This window comes from Chelmon rostratus, chromosome 14, assembly GCF_017976325.1.
Source record: "Chelmon rostratus isolate fCheRos1 chromosome 14, fCheRos1.pri, whole genome shotgun sequence".
Lineage (NCBI taxonomy): Eukaryota > Metazoa > Chordata > Actinopteri > Chaetodontiformes > Chaetodontidae > Chelmon > Chelmon rostratus.
This window is the reverse complement of record NC_055671.1, coordinates 18,129,425-18,143,778: the sequence shown is the minus strand read 5'-3', so window position 1 is coordinate 18,143,778 and position 14,354 is coordinate 18,129,425. Positions and strand designations below refer to the sequence as shown.

Genomic DNA, 14,354 nt, shown 5'->3' with positions numbered 1-14,354 from the left:
AGAGAAAGAAAGATAAATACAAAGAGAGGGACATGAAAGTATCACTGTTTATATGACAAATCAGGTAAATAAAAGCACATTAAATGTATGTGTAGTGCATGCCTATCAGGTCATAAACAAAAGTATTGGCCACACTGGAAGTTTGAGCTGATAAGGGCACATTATGAAAAGTTATGAGACTGGAGTTATTACAATTCATCCTGAGGGGTACGTGAAAATCTGTACCAAATATCACCCAATATCTCCTGAGACATTTCAACAACTACCAAAATTGGCAACCAGCTGGTGGCACTAGAGTCAGGGTGTCAGCAAACTCATTGGAATTTGTTATTTCAACCTGGATCAAAGATGAGGCTACATTAAGGGCCAATGGTCGCATTCAAGATTACCCTTACAGAAGACAAGAACAGAAAAAGGGCTGCTTCAACCCGTGCAAATGCTGATGTGAACACACCCATTAGGGCTGTGGAAGACAGTGCACATGTCCAGAGATGAAAAAAATGAACTTAATTTTTGGATGCAGTATGGAAAAAGAGGTGGTGAGGGTTTAGTCTATAAACACGAGTCTAAGCTATCCATTATACCACCAGTGATCTGCGCTTGACTAACAAAGTTAATGTACACTACAGAGTAGCACCTCCCTTTCTGTATCTGCCCTTTCTCGCTTCCTTCTTTCTCATCTTGTCTCTCTTTTCCTTTTTATTTACCTATACACCAGTAATGTATGCTGTAAAAACTCCTATCCTTTCGCTCCTGTCTCTTCAATCGAAAAATTGCTTTTGTTTCTTCATTTCTTGTTATTAGCAACAACTTAAGATACCATTCATTTCCTGAAGTAGAGGAACAATTTCATCCAAACCAAAGGTATGTTGAAATGAAAGCATTTGTACAAACTACTGTATGTGCTTGAAGTATTTGTTTGGGTAAAAGCTTTGTTTATAGTGAATGTAACTAACTTGTGCTCTTTCTTCCACTGATACAGTATATGACCCTGCAATAGCTTAATGTAAATTAAGATAAGACAGATCAAACTTTACTGATCCTAAGCTAGGAAATTTATGTTGTTACAGACAGCAGTAACTACCAGTACCAATAATATAGGCACTAACCACTATTATTTCTGCTTCTATTACCCGTAATTAATGCCCTCCAGGATCAGAAAATGGAAACTCAGCCAAGAACATGGCGAGTGAAAAGAGAGATATCTGCTCTCTGCAAAATCCCGCTCCTCTTTCTGCTCCTGTACCTCTTTGTGTGCTCTCTTGACATTTTAAGCTCTGCTTTCCAACTAGCAGGAGGTAAGGACTGTCTTATTTCATTGCCATTTAGATACATTTAATATGTGCAGTGTGTGTGTGTATATATATATATATATAAATGTGTGTATGTGTATTTATTATTATTATTATTATTGATATGAAGCTTGACCTTAAATATTAATATATATATCCTGCTGTCTGTCTCTTTCTCTCCATTCCAGGCAGGGTAGCAGGAGACATCTTCCAGGAAAATGCCATCCTGTCTAACCCAGTGGCAGGGCTGGTAGTGGGAATACTGGTGACAGTGTTAGTCCAGAGTTCCTCCACCTCTACCTCCATCATAGTCAGCCTTGTCTCTTCTGGTTGTGAGTTTAAGTATTCGGCAATTCTACAACAGTCTTAAGGTGTAACGCCAGCACTGTGACAAGACATGGTCAACAGAAAACCACATATCTCCTGTTCAACTAATCCATCTGAATTCATGAGCAAAATTTTTGTCAAATTATGTTTTTCTGTAAAGTGCTGGATGTTCAGTCAGCCATTCCTATCATCATGGGATCCAACATCGGAACATCTGTCACCAATACCATTGTTGCTCTAATGCAGGCTGGGGAGAGAGATGAGTTTGAAAGGTACAGCTGTGGTTTACTGTGCATGTACAAGTTTATTGCTAAGCTTATTTAAAAAAAACAAAACATAAAAAAAACATGTGAAACCGTGTTTATTCCAGGGCATTCGCTGGAGCTACAGTCCACGACTGTTTCAACTGGTTGTCTGTTTTGGTGCTTCTCCCTTTGGAAGTTGTGAGCGGGCTGTTGAGGCGAATGTCACAGGCTGTGGTTGACACGCTACAGCTTAGTACTGGAGAAGAAGCTCCTGAACTTCTTAAAGTCCTGACTGAGCCACTCACCAAAATTATTATCCAGGTAATGTGTCAGCATATTTCCACAAACACAGCAAATATTTTCAGGATAGATAAGGAAGCAAAGCTTTATGAGCAAACATATCCATCATTTTAAACGACTGGTATGGGATTTGCACACCTCAACCAGGTGGAGAAACTAGAGCGAAAGAGGCCTCTCACAAAAAAGTCACCAACTGTTACCTATGAAATACATTGTGCATAATTTTTCGACATTAAATGGTCACCTATTACACTGATTTTGCATATTTAAAAGAGGAAATGGTGCTCAGGGGCAAAAGACAAAAAAATTGTCATACAGGACTACAAAGCAGCTTAGGAGCAAAAATTCAAGACACTTTTCTGAGTTTGAAATTGTGCACACCTCAGTAGGGAAGACAATAATGTGTCACGTTATGGTTTATGGTGAGCACAAACTGTATAAGCCCAACATTGTACAAGTTGGTTACCGAACACAAAATAACACTTTTACAAATAGCTGTGAGGTAATCTTTCCACCCCTTTGTTTACTGTGTACACTCGCTGTGGACAACTGATGGCAGCAGTAAACTGTAATTCTGATAACTTGCAATAAAAGTGTAATGACATGATTCTCTCTGTGTAGCTGGATCGTTCAGTCATTACAGCCATCGCTACAGGAGACCACAGTGTGAGGAACAAGAGTCTGGTGAAGCACTGGTGTCAAACCACAACCATGAAGGTACTGGTACCATACGATGCATCCCACTTCAGGTCAAGTTACTGCCTGTGTCTTCTCGTGTTCCATTCTGAGTGACATATTCATCTCAGTTTCAATTTGCTAAAATACGGTGGTCATTTTACTAAACTACAAACTGCAAGTGTACTCATTATGTTCATGTAAAATGTTACTGCTTTGTATGTTACATTCTGAAATTGTCCGAGCATGTCTTTGCTTCTGTCTGCATTCTACCTGTTTATCTGACAGGACAATGAAACATCCTGGGGAACACACAACCTTTCAGAACATGCACAGAAATGTATGCCATTTTGCCAGTTTTTAAGCATTTCTGTCTTTAATATCTCTGTGATAGAAGAATAACTCTCCTCTCCTTTCTCATACTTTTCCTTCTACTTTTGTGTTTTAGTCCTAAATTTAATGGGACAGTTCAACTAAAACTCAAAACACAATTTTTTTCCTCTTACCTGTAGTGCTGGTTATCCATCAAGGTTGTTGTGATGTGAGCTGCTGGGTTCTGGAGATATCAGCTGCAGAGGTGTCTGCCTTCTTTTTTTGTAATGAAACAAGATGGCACTTGGCTTTTGTTGGTTAAAAACAAAACAAAACAAAAAAATAACTGACGGCGTAGTTTTACGGAGGAACAATTTTCTTTCTAACAATCCCACCAACCAAATGACTGTGCATTTACTCCCTAACCCTAGTCTGACATTGCTATCTTGTGAAGATTAGTTAATAGCTAACTGATACAGCTAGGTAAGGTCAGCTGAGCCATCAATGTGTATGTCAGAATGTCAGGAGCATGACCTTCTTGTCCGTGACTCGATGCATGCTTCCTTTTATGCAGTGATAGGATGTATTTTTGATTTTTGGGTGAACTGTCTTTTTAAATTGTGCATCATTAATCAACATGCACTGCGAATGAAACACGCCAACTTCTAAGTTTGACGTTTTTATCAGTTGTTCTCAGACATCTCGCTAGTAACATTTTGCTTCTCAGTCAAACAATCTTGTTCTGTACATCAAATCCTCATGATGCCACATCTCTGCCTCTCTGCACAGGTAGGCATCTCTTTGTGGACTGCTCTTTGTCTGACTTGGCTATAGGTCTGATCCTCCTGGCTTGCTCCCTTTTGGTGCTGTGCAGCTGTCTGGTACTGCTGGTTAAACTGCTCAACTCCCTGCTGAAGGGCCATGTGGCCAGTGCTATTAATAAAGTTGTTAATACAGGTAATATATAGTGGGAATATCAAAGCCATTGTACTGAATACATCACAACTAAACCCTTGCTTTTTCAATTATCCTGACCTAAAACTGATCTTGAATTGAATCTTAATTCCAACAATGACAATGTGCAGGAGGACACACCCATGCCCTGTCTGTTCTGTCCTGTCCTGTAGACTTCCCCTTCCCTTTTACCTGGCTGGCAGGTTATGTGGCTCTATTAGTGGGAGCAGGCATGACCTTTCTGGTTCAGAGTAGCTCGGTCTTCACCTCTGCGATCACTCCTCTCATAGGTAATACAAACACACACAAATGCAGACACACACACACACACACACGTTTCACACTCTTCTGCTAGCTTAGTATAGCATTAACAGGACAGTAACAGATGATGGTTTAGCATGTTTGTTATTTGTTCAGTTAAAAAAATCGCATTATATGAAACACTTGTCTGCTAGCTTGGTATAGCATTAACAGGTTAGTAGCAGATGATGGTTAAGCATGTTTGTAATTTGTTCAGTTCAAAAAAAAAAGGAAAAGAAGCATTTTGTTGTCTGGTAAACTTTCCCACATTTTCACTTATTTTTAGTTAAGTATCTTAACTTATCAGCTGTTAACTTACAAAAAACAGACTGGGATTAAGTCTAGAATCTTTCTGCAATTTTTAAAATGTTCCTTAAAGTCCAGTGATAAGATCTTTTCATGTAGAGATCCCATAACACTGCTGTAAAGAAGACTTTTTTTACACTGAATTAAATAATGATGTATTTATAAGAATCGCTTTGTGTGATGACCTGCGTGTGTCTTTGTGTTTCTGCTCGTCTCTCTCTCGCGTGCTGTTTAGACTATGTGGAATGAGTACATGATTTAAACAACACAACTACTTACACCAGTAAATGTGTAACACAACAACATCGTGTCCCATCCTGCTGGCTCATCCTCTTTCCATAGACATTGATCATTCAGTAGGCTTATTACCTGACTGTAGCTACTACAGTTGATCTTTTTTATGTTGAGCGTGTGTCTTGTCCTCTTGTTTTGCTTATCTTTTATATGGTGTTTTGCTTTTTAGATGAATTTACTGAATGAACTGACGAATGCAAAATTAGAGCTAATGTACCTGTTCTTAATCATGCTATAAACCCTCAGGGATTGGTGTGATCAATATTGAAAGAGCCTATCCTTTAACCCTGGGGTCCAACCTTGGAACCACTACAACAGCTACACTGGCAGCCTTGGCTAGTCCGGGAGATAAGCTATCTGCTGCCACACAGGTATACAGACAGACACACACACACACACACACACACACACACACAACCTGCCAAACACCAGCAGCTGATACTAAAAAAAGCATCTAGCATCACAGAAGCCATAAAAAAGCACCTTGGTCTTAGCAACCAATTAGTGCTCTACCAACCATTTAGCTCAAACGTTTCAAGCACTTTTTCAGATTTTCTTGATATTACTTAGATTAAATGATTAATTGGTTAATCAAGAAAATAATCATCAGAATAATCATTAACGAAAATAATTGTCAGTTCATCCCTTATTAAAAACTAAGATTTCACAAGGGACTGTATCAGTTGTTGACATCTTGCCCTGTTTGACTCACTTTTCTGTTTCTCTGTCTCACTTCTATGCGGCTGTCTTTTATCCTCACCATCTTTTGGTTTCAGGTTGCGTTATGTCATTTTTTCTTTAACCTCCTTGGTATCCTGCTGTGGTATCCTATACCAGCCACCCGCTTACCCATACGTATGGCCTGTGCCCTTGGTAATTGCACTACCAGGTACAATTAGCAATAGTAATAGACATACAAAATGTCTAATGAGGCAGCTGAACAATCGAACGAAATCAAAATATTCTCTTCACATACACAGGTACCGCTGGTTTGCTGTTTTGTACCTCCTCCTCTGCTTCCTGGTACTCCCATCCCTCGTGTTTGGCCTCTCCATGGCTGGGTGGAAGGTGATGACCGGAATTGGCGTCCCAGTCATTATGGTAGTTATATTTGTGGCAACAGTAAACATGCTCCAGGCACGTAGACCTGGTTGTTTGCCACTTAGACTGCAGAACTGGGACTTTCTTCCTGCTTGGATGACCTCGCTTCAGCCCCTCGATGACCTTATCACCAAGGTGACGCTGTTGTGCAGGCAAGAAAGAGGTAAATTACTTCGGTGAGACTGTTCAATTAAACTTGTTATGTGAATGGATTAATTGAATGATTGATCAAATTTCTATCCATTCCCTCACAGCTACTATTGTGATACAAACTCAGCCACCTTACTTTCTGTTGTTTGCATTATTATTTCACCGATTTATCTTTTCCTGGCCACTCCTGAACGTTTGCCCTGTCCTTTGTTTTTTGTTCCAAGGTTGGACTTTCAAGCGAAATGATGGCCAGGTAGCATCATTGGAGGGCATTACTGTCAACCCTGAGAGAAAAATCAAAGAGAAATGGCAACAGAGCGGGGAAGGACAGGAGACTGATAAGAGCCCGCAGAAACAAAGAGGACTGGACAAACCTGGATCTTGTCATCCACAATACAATCAGGAAAACTACAGAGACAACACAGCAAACAACATGTCTTCAGATAACAATGTATTTGACCTGGCTACAGCTTGCTCCACACTGAAAAACAAAAACTTAAACAGTGAGGGTACTCTGCTAAGCAGCACTCGCTTGTAGAGCTGCTATCTTGCGTCTAAGGTGTGCCAGAATGTTGCATGACCTTTATCAAGGTCATCACTGAAAAATGTTTTTGGGTTTGCTGCTTTTAGATGAGTAAGGTATGAAAAGTTAATAAATAGCATGTTGGTGTCTTACCCATATACAAAGAGCTAATTATTAACAGGTTAGCTTTTATTTCAAAGTTGAAAGAAGTTCAAAGTTCACAATCAGCTTCATTGTAATTCTTCCAAACAGGAAATGCAGAGGATACTGGTTCTTGAAGACCTGGGTGTTGGTATACAAGTGATACAAGAGTTTAAAAATACTAGAATTAAAAAACTGGGATAAAAAAATACTATGATTTTAAATACTTATATAATACTTATATAGTATAAGATAGGGGTTGGGATGGACAATAGCAAGGCATGCTCAGTTTCGTGGTGGCAGATGTGTTGTTGTTAGTCCTTACTGACGGTAGTCTCTCAATGACAAAGTCTAGCATCCAGTTACAGAATGAGATGTTCACACCCAGCAGGTCCAGTTATCACCTGCAGATGGATGATGATAATGAAGGCTGCACTGAAATCAGTGGACCACAGGTGAGAACTCAAGTCATTGATAAAAGACTCAACTTGAGTTTGGCTTGGTATTCATGACACTTAACTCAAACTTGAGACAGCTCATTTAACAACCTAACAACTTTTTTTTTCACTCTCTTGCTGTCCAGTGATGTGGTTTTAGTACTTGTACTGAGGTAAAGGATGTGAATACATTGTCCACTGCTGTAGGTCATCACAAAATTGTGACTTGTTTAACTTATAGCAGGGAATCAACTTGACTTTCTTGATTCTCACAGTAACCTGGGACTTGATTAAGACTTGAAGGTTAAGATCTGAGACTTGCTTGTGACTTGTCACACATGTGACTTACTTTTGCCTCCACTATGTATGTGTCCAGCTGGGTGACACAACTGATTGAAAATGTGAAGTCAGGTGTGGACAGGCAAATACAAGATGGAATTAAAACTTAAACTGTGGCAGTACCTTTGTTTGTTCCTCTTTTTTTATGGTAAGTTTAGCAAAGGTTAGAACACAGATGTTAAACATACCAAAAAACTTAAAAAACGTATGCAAAAGTATCAGTGTGTGGTTACAGGTTCTGGTCAAATGTCCTTACAGTAGACTAAAAAGGCATGTCAGCTGCCTTAAACACTCTTAGGGTTGCTGCTTACAAGGCCATTTGTATTAATTTTCTTGTAAATGACCATCTTTACTGACTCATATGACCAGAGTTATGTTTAGGTCTGTTTACAGCAGAAAGAGGGCGAGTCTCTCTTTGAGCTGTGACAGTGTCAAACTCGACAATGTGGCTGAGACAGAAAAAGACTTGTGGTTTTTAACTAGCAGTTTCACACATGGTTTAATTTTATACATTGCAACATTGTGTTGTCTGCGAGAAGGTTTAGTGGCGCAGATGGTTCTGAGTAGTATATGGTAAATATTTTACAAAGGTTTAGCTATACAGTAGATTGAGAGGCACAAAGTATTTACCATGGTGAAAGCAGTGCATGCAGATGCTGCCACCAGTAGCTTCCTCCAACTTTGCTACACTTGTGCTTTAATTTGTTATTTTTCCTCTTTATTACTGAGGCATGTATTATTTACAACACAAATGCAATCAACATCGGAGTGCAGGGATTCTGAATTTGAATCTTCTGACGACCCATAGACAGTGGAGTGGACGCGGCTTCAGAGTCTAAAAAGGAAAATCAATGTGGAAGTGCCTCAAAGGAATAGTTCAGCCCAAAATTCCTCTTACCTGTAGTGCTATTAATCTCATTTTTTTTGTCTTTTTTTTTGTGTTAGCTGCTGAATCCTGGAAATATCGGCTGTAGAGATGTCTGCCTTCTTTATATATGATGGAACTAGATGGCACAAACTTTAAAAGTAATCAACTTCAAAACTTCAAAAGTAATCTCTTTCTTTGCCAGGTATGCTATCCAGACACCCCCATACCTGTGACTTGTGTTCGTACAAATCAATGGTAGCAATACACTGAAACATAAAAGTACTGGAATAAGAATATAAAACATGATTTGCTTCATGGAGGTGGATCGCCCCACCTAGGATCTATTTACCAGTCTTCCACAGCTGGAGCTACATGTCTTTGTATATCTTGTCTTTGTGTCTCTGTCCATGGCACTAATTGAGTCAAACTTCTTTCTCACAACTGTATTTCTTAGAGCTGCTACGGTTTCTCCTAGTATTACTACTAACACATCCTGCATGGACACAGACAGAAAAGAACACACAGGACCAAAGACCCAAACAGTAGAAGAGTAATTTTGTCTGTTTACATATCTGTACATAAGCAATAAAACCTATGACAAAGCAAAATTAAAATTTGAAGTACATAGCTTGTGTTGGGAGAAAATGATCCTGCTTTCTCTGCTTCCAAAGCAGTTCTACATCCTGTTTGAGCTGTGAGGCGACCTGTGAAAGACCACTTCTTCTTACACTGATGTTATGGGTACTGAAGAATTGTTTCAAGTTAGTGATCTGAACGGAAAAGCGCTTTGTCTTTTTTAATTTTGAGAATTAAATTCTCAAAACCAATCTATTTTGAAAAAAGTATGCTAAAACATTTACTTAGTATCCCTGCTGTTAATTAACGCTTGATATCCTGTCATTGCTGCCTTAAATTAAACATTCAGTCGAGATCAAACAATTATCTCCAAATGCAAAACAGTCCACTTATCTTCTTTATTGATTATTATGAGAAAATAACGGTTTCGAAAATATTATTGCCAGTCCACCTTCCTGCATTGTTGACTACAATCTATGTTCATAGCAGAGGTGAGGTGATTCCCTCCTGGGCCTTTGAGCTTTAAATGAGGCACTGAGGTTGAGGAAGTGACAGAGAAAGAAAAAAGCTGTGGTTTTTAACTGCCAGTCTCACATGCAGTTTAATTTCACATTATCTGAGTTGCCTTGTGATATATATGGTTCTGAAATTAAAAAAAAAGTGTGGCTATACAGTGCATTGACACCGGAAGTGTTTATTTTGTCTCATGTCCTTTGTAGAAATACAACACCTCATCTTCAAGCAGGTTTACAATGTGCTTACAACACAGCTAAATAAAAAGAATATAACAAGTCTCCATGCATGGATGCTGGGAACAATTTGTATGCATGCCTTAATAAACCAATACTTTGCATTTAAATGCCTGTTAGGACTTTAGTAATGGTGTGACAACAGTATTTCACAGAGAAACTGGTAAAGTGTGCATAAGAGCAATAAGTGATGTAGGGGAAATATGTTTTACAGTGTATGTATGTTTTGTGTGGTTGTTTTTTTGCAGGTGAAACGGAAACTCACAACTTTGAGCAAAGGCATCTCCGTACTTTTTGTTGTACTGCTTTGCAGCAAACAAGAGGAAGCACTGGTATCTAATGTGAGTATATCTAAAGGGCTTTTGAAAACTACTTTGTGACTCGGCACTCTCACTTTACTGAAGATATTTTCATTATATTAAAGAACAAAACACAATTATTTTAAATACTGTGAGAACGAGAGCCAGTGTGTGAAGGTACCCACTAGGACAACAATGAAATTAATCCATTTCATTTCAATCAAATTCATTAACTGTGCATGCATACTGCATCCTTTAAAGAAATGTACAAAAATATGTGTTGTAATGATCTTTTTCCTTGCGTAAAATATATGAAGTATGCTGCTGTGACTTAACTTTTTCCAACACAACTCAGCGCAGGGTGAGTCCTTCAATACTTCAACTACCATAACCACAACGTACCCACTGTTAACTGGCACAACAGCTTCTCATACACTAAGTGATTTTTTCTCGGTTCTGTTGTCTTTGTAATGGGATATGATGCTGTGCTTAAACCCTGCATAATCTACAATATAGTTTCATAGAGCTGCTAAGATGTAGCATTTCACCACAATTATTGACTCTGAATGTGGTGAAATGCTATGTGAATCATTCACTCTGTAAAGATGCTCAAATATAAAGCTTATTTACTTTAGTTTTAAAAAGTACGAAAAAGGGGTTGCACATCTAAATTTGATTGTTCCTTTGATTTAGTTCTCAGTGTCTCAATTCAGCACACATTTTTCAGCTATGTCTTCTCAAGTGTCCCTCACCAACAATCACCATGCACCAAGTGATGCTTGTGTGTCTGATACATGTAATTTGTCACTGTCTGTGTGATACGTCCCTTTCAAAAGTGTTTTAATAAGATGTGACAGTTCACACAATGACTAGAACATCCCACACAGCACAATTATTCCTTCATGTCAAAACTGAACATTTAGATTACATTGGACATTGTTTCAAGTTTGGGAAACCATAAATTACATCAGCAGTCTTTATCTGAGTACTGTCAGATATTCATGTTTTAATGTTCATTAATTGAAAATTTCTAGCTGCCAAAGCAGAGAATCTTAGTACTTTGTTCACTGGCAAGTTGTAGGTGACAATACCACAACTGCTTCCTTATTTGCTACCACATAATGAGACAATAAAAAGGCGAGCATAGACCAGCCTTCTGTCAGTGGAAAATTCATCCTGACGCACGAAGAAGAGAGCCCACCCTTCTGAAGGCAGTGAGTGACACGTCTTAATTTTAGTCTTGTACTCAGATTATCTCGAGTGAGTAGAGAAATTCTCATATCAGTTCTATCATATAATATTCTACGATGATACAGTTTGGGTTTACATTCTTATCTGATAGTCAAAAATAATATCAAAAACACAAAATAAACACACACTTTTATATAGACTAAACAGCTACTCTCAAATTTAGTCATTTCACAGTATTTAAGTACAATTTAAATCCAAGTAAACTGTGGCATTTAAAATTTGATTAATGTGTTTCAACAGAAAAACAATGATTTCCATCTACATGATCTTCACCTCTCTGGCAACAACAGCTCTGGCCAAAGGTATATTTCAGGATAAAAGTATGCTCCTGCATTTAGCAGTATGGTGTATAGACAGTAATTATGTGGAAGTAAACAATAGATTTAATGTTTACAGATACGCTGAAAGGGTCTTGTCGTTTTCATTTCCCCACTGAGGTGAAATGCTGGACAAATAACAACATTTTGTCCTGATCTGAATTGGACATAAAACTGTTTATTTCTTTTGTTTGTTTGTTTTTAGGGTATACTGAATGCAACTTCTTTGAAACTACTGGACCTCAGCAGTGTTTTGGAGCAGTGGGACAACTGTTGGTTTTTCATCTGCCAAATACAGCAAATCCAAATTTTAGACTGAAAAAGGACAATAAATATATGATACTGAAAATCAAAAATCACAGTGTGTCAGTGCATAAGGAATATGTGCATCACCCAGCATTATTCACCAATGGAACACTCAAACTGGGAAACGCAATGAAGAGACATTCTGGAGATTACGTGCTGGAACAATTTGGACCTGATGGCGCCTTGGTGAAAAATGTAAATGTGCATCTAGAAATACAAGGTAGGTTACTTCACGCTTTCATCTCAGACGTGTTTTTGTAAAACATGCATGTACATGTGTATCTTAAGTCTTTTAATAGCCCATACTTTTTGATGGGTCCAACGTAAAAGAAATACACACTCACTGGCCACTTCATTCGGTAAACTGGTAAAATCTAATGTGATCCAATACAACAGCTCTGCAATAAATTCTGTCTTAACAAATATAACATTGTTCAGTTTTGATTGACACTGTCAGCAAGGTATTAATTTAACTGCATATCACGTAAACCTGTACAATGTAATGCAATCCAACAGCTCTGCCGTGCATTGTACTTTTAAGAAGTTTTTTCCAGTATTTGTTGACAGTGTCAGAAAAATAAAAATTCCTTGATTGTTGAGGTTATAGTTTGTGGTGTTGAACTGGACTGCATCACACAGATTATTTCAACATTATCTACCTCTGTCCTGTTTGTTCAGATAATATTGCATATCTCAAACCAAAGACGCAGAGAGTTTTTGTTTTTTATAACAATCAAAATAGGAATCAGAAGAGGATTTTACTTTGCATTTCCTACTGTAGATACTGTATGTGTTATTCTATGTCTGTCTTCCAGCTCCAGTGTCAAAGCCAGCTGTTTCTCAGATGTGTTTGTCACCAGAACAGATGAACTTCAGCTGCTCCTCTGAGGGAGATGCAGCAGAGTTTGCTTTGACCCTGGACGGTCTCTCACTGATTCAGACCAGAGGCCACACCCAGTCCCTGAGCAGCCAGATGGCAAATACACAGCCGGTTGTGAATAAAACTGAACATGACACACCAAGTGTTTCAAATGTTACCATCAGCTTACATGGTCAGCTAACAGGAAACTTGACTTGTCATGTTTGGAACAATGTCAGCAGAGAGGAAACAGTTATTCACCTGAAAAGCTGCAAAGGTACAGTGTTTAGAGGATGATCAGACTCCAAATTTTGTTTCTTTCACTTAGCTTCTCTCTGCCATTTCACTTACTTTTGTTACATCTTTCGAAATGCCTACGCCACATAAACTAGCTCATCTCATGTAGAGTAGCAGCTGTTTTACTTGAAAGGTGAATTGTTGTCATGGCATTAGGACCATTTATAAAAGCCTGTTTCCAGGTATGTGGCCTCATTCGTCTGGTCATGACCCAGGAGTTTGACAATCACTTCAGTGTTGTTGGCTGTACTACAACTACTGTACCTAACCTGTAGTTTGTCTCATGAAAGTTTATTTAAAAAAAAACAACAACAACAAACAGTGACTAAATCAATGATAAATTTTAATTCTTCCACATGAGGTATTTTGCCAATTTCTGGGTTAGTTGGTACACATCAGCTTTTTCAAGCATCTTTCTGAGATTTGTTCAGTTTTTTTCAGTTAATACTGAGGCTTGAGAATCAAATATGACATGTAACACTGCCTAATTTGGTCTGATATTTGTGTTTTCCAGCTTCCACTTCTCACCTGTCTGTCATTCTGGCTGTCAGAGTTGGTGTTGCCACTATACTTCTTTCGGCTTTGTCTCTTGGTATCCGCTATGTACACAAGAAAACAAGGCCAATGACTATTAAAGAAGGTAAGTGAATACAATGTAAATGGTCACACTGCAGCCCTTGCCCTTGTTCTTTATGTTCCAAATCTTAGTATATTGTTCTTAGCCCTTTTTGTTAAGCGCTGTATGTATGGGCTGTTTCAAAATAATTGCATTATAATGAGAAAGTTCTTTGCATATGGCACACACACAGTTATGTTTCTTGTAAAGTTTTCTGCTAACCAAAACCACATACACCCTTTCTTTAATTTTACAGGGCCCTTGTCTGTTTTCTTGTCCTACAAAATTAAACCAAAATATCCGTTAGCATGTTCATGAAGTGTCTCTGTATTATTACTCAATACATTAAGTGTACTTTCTACTGAAATTCTGAGATTATGCTTTTTATAACTTCTGCAGGAATTTCGACAAGATGGCAAAAACATTATCTACTGAGCTGTTAATTTCAATATGCTGCATAATCTTTATATAAAACATTAATCATGCAACAGCCCTTACCTAAATTATGTTTGGTTAAAAA

The 14,354-nt window shown here is 38.3% G+C and overlaps 1 protein-coding gene across 1 annotated transcript; it reads left to right on the top strand.

The window, feature by feature from the left end:
* The first annotated feature begins 1,162 nt into the window (after positions 1–1,162).
* Positions 1,163–6,794, top strand: LOC121617596 (sodium-dependent phosphate transport protein 2A-like). Its single transcript, XM_041952790.1, has 12 exons — positions 1,163–1,298; positions 1,481–1,624; positions 1,780–1,891; positions 1,990–2,185; positions 2,786–2,938; positions 3,128–3,179; positions 3,941–4,108; positions 4,279–4,395; positions 5,252–5,376; positions 5,782–5,894; positions 5,986–6,269; positions 6,481–6,794. The coding sequence occupies exons 1-12, from the start codon at positions 1,163–1,165 to the stop codon at positions 6,792–6,794; spliced, it is 1,914 nt and encodes a 637-aa protein (XP_041808724.1).
* The last annotated feature ends 7,560 nt before the right edge of the window (positions 6,795–14,354 follow it).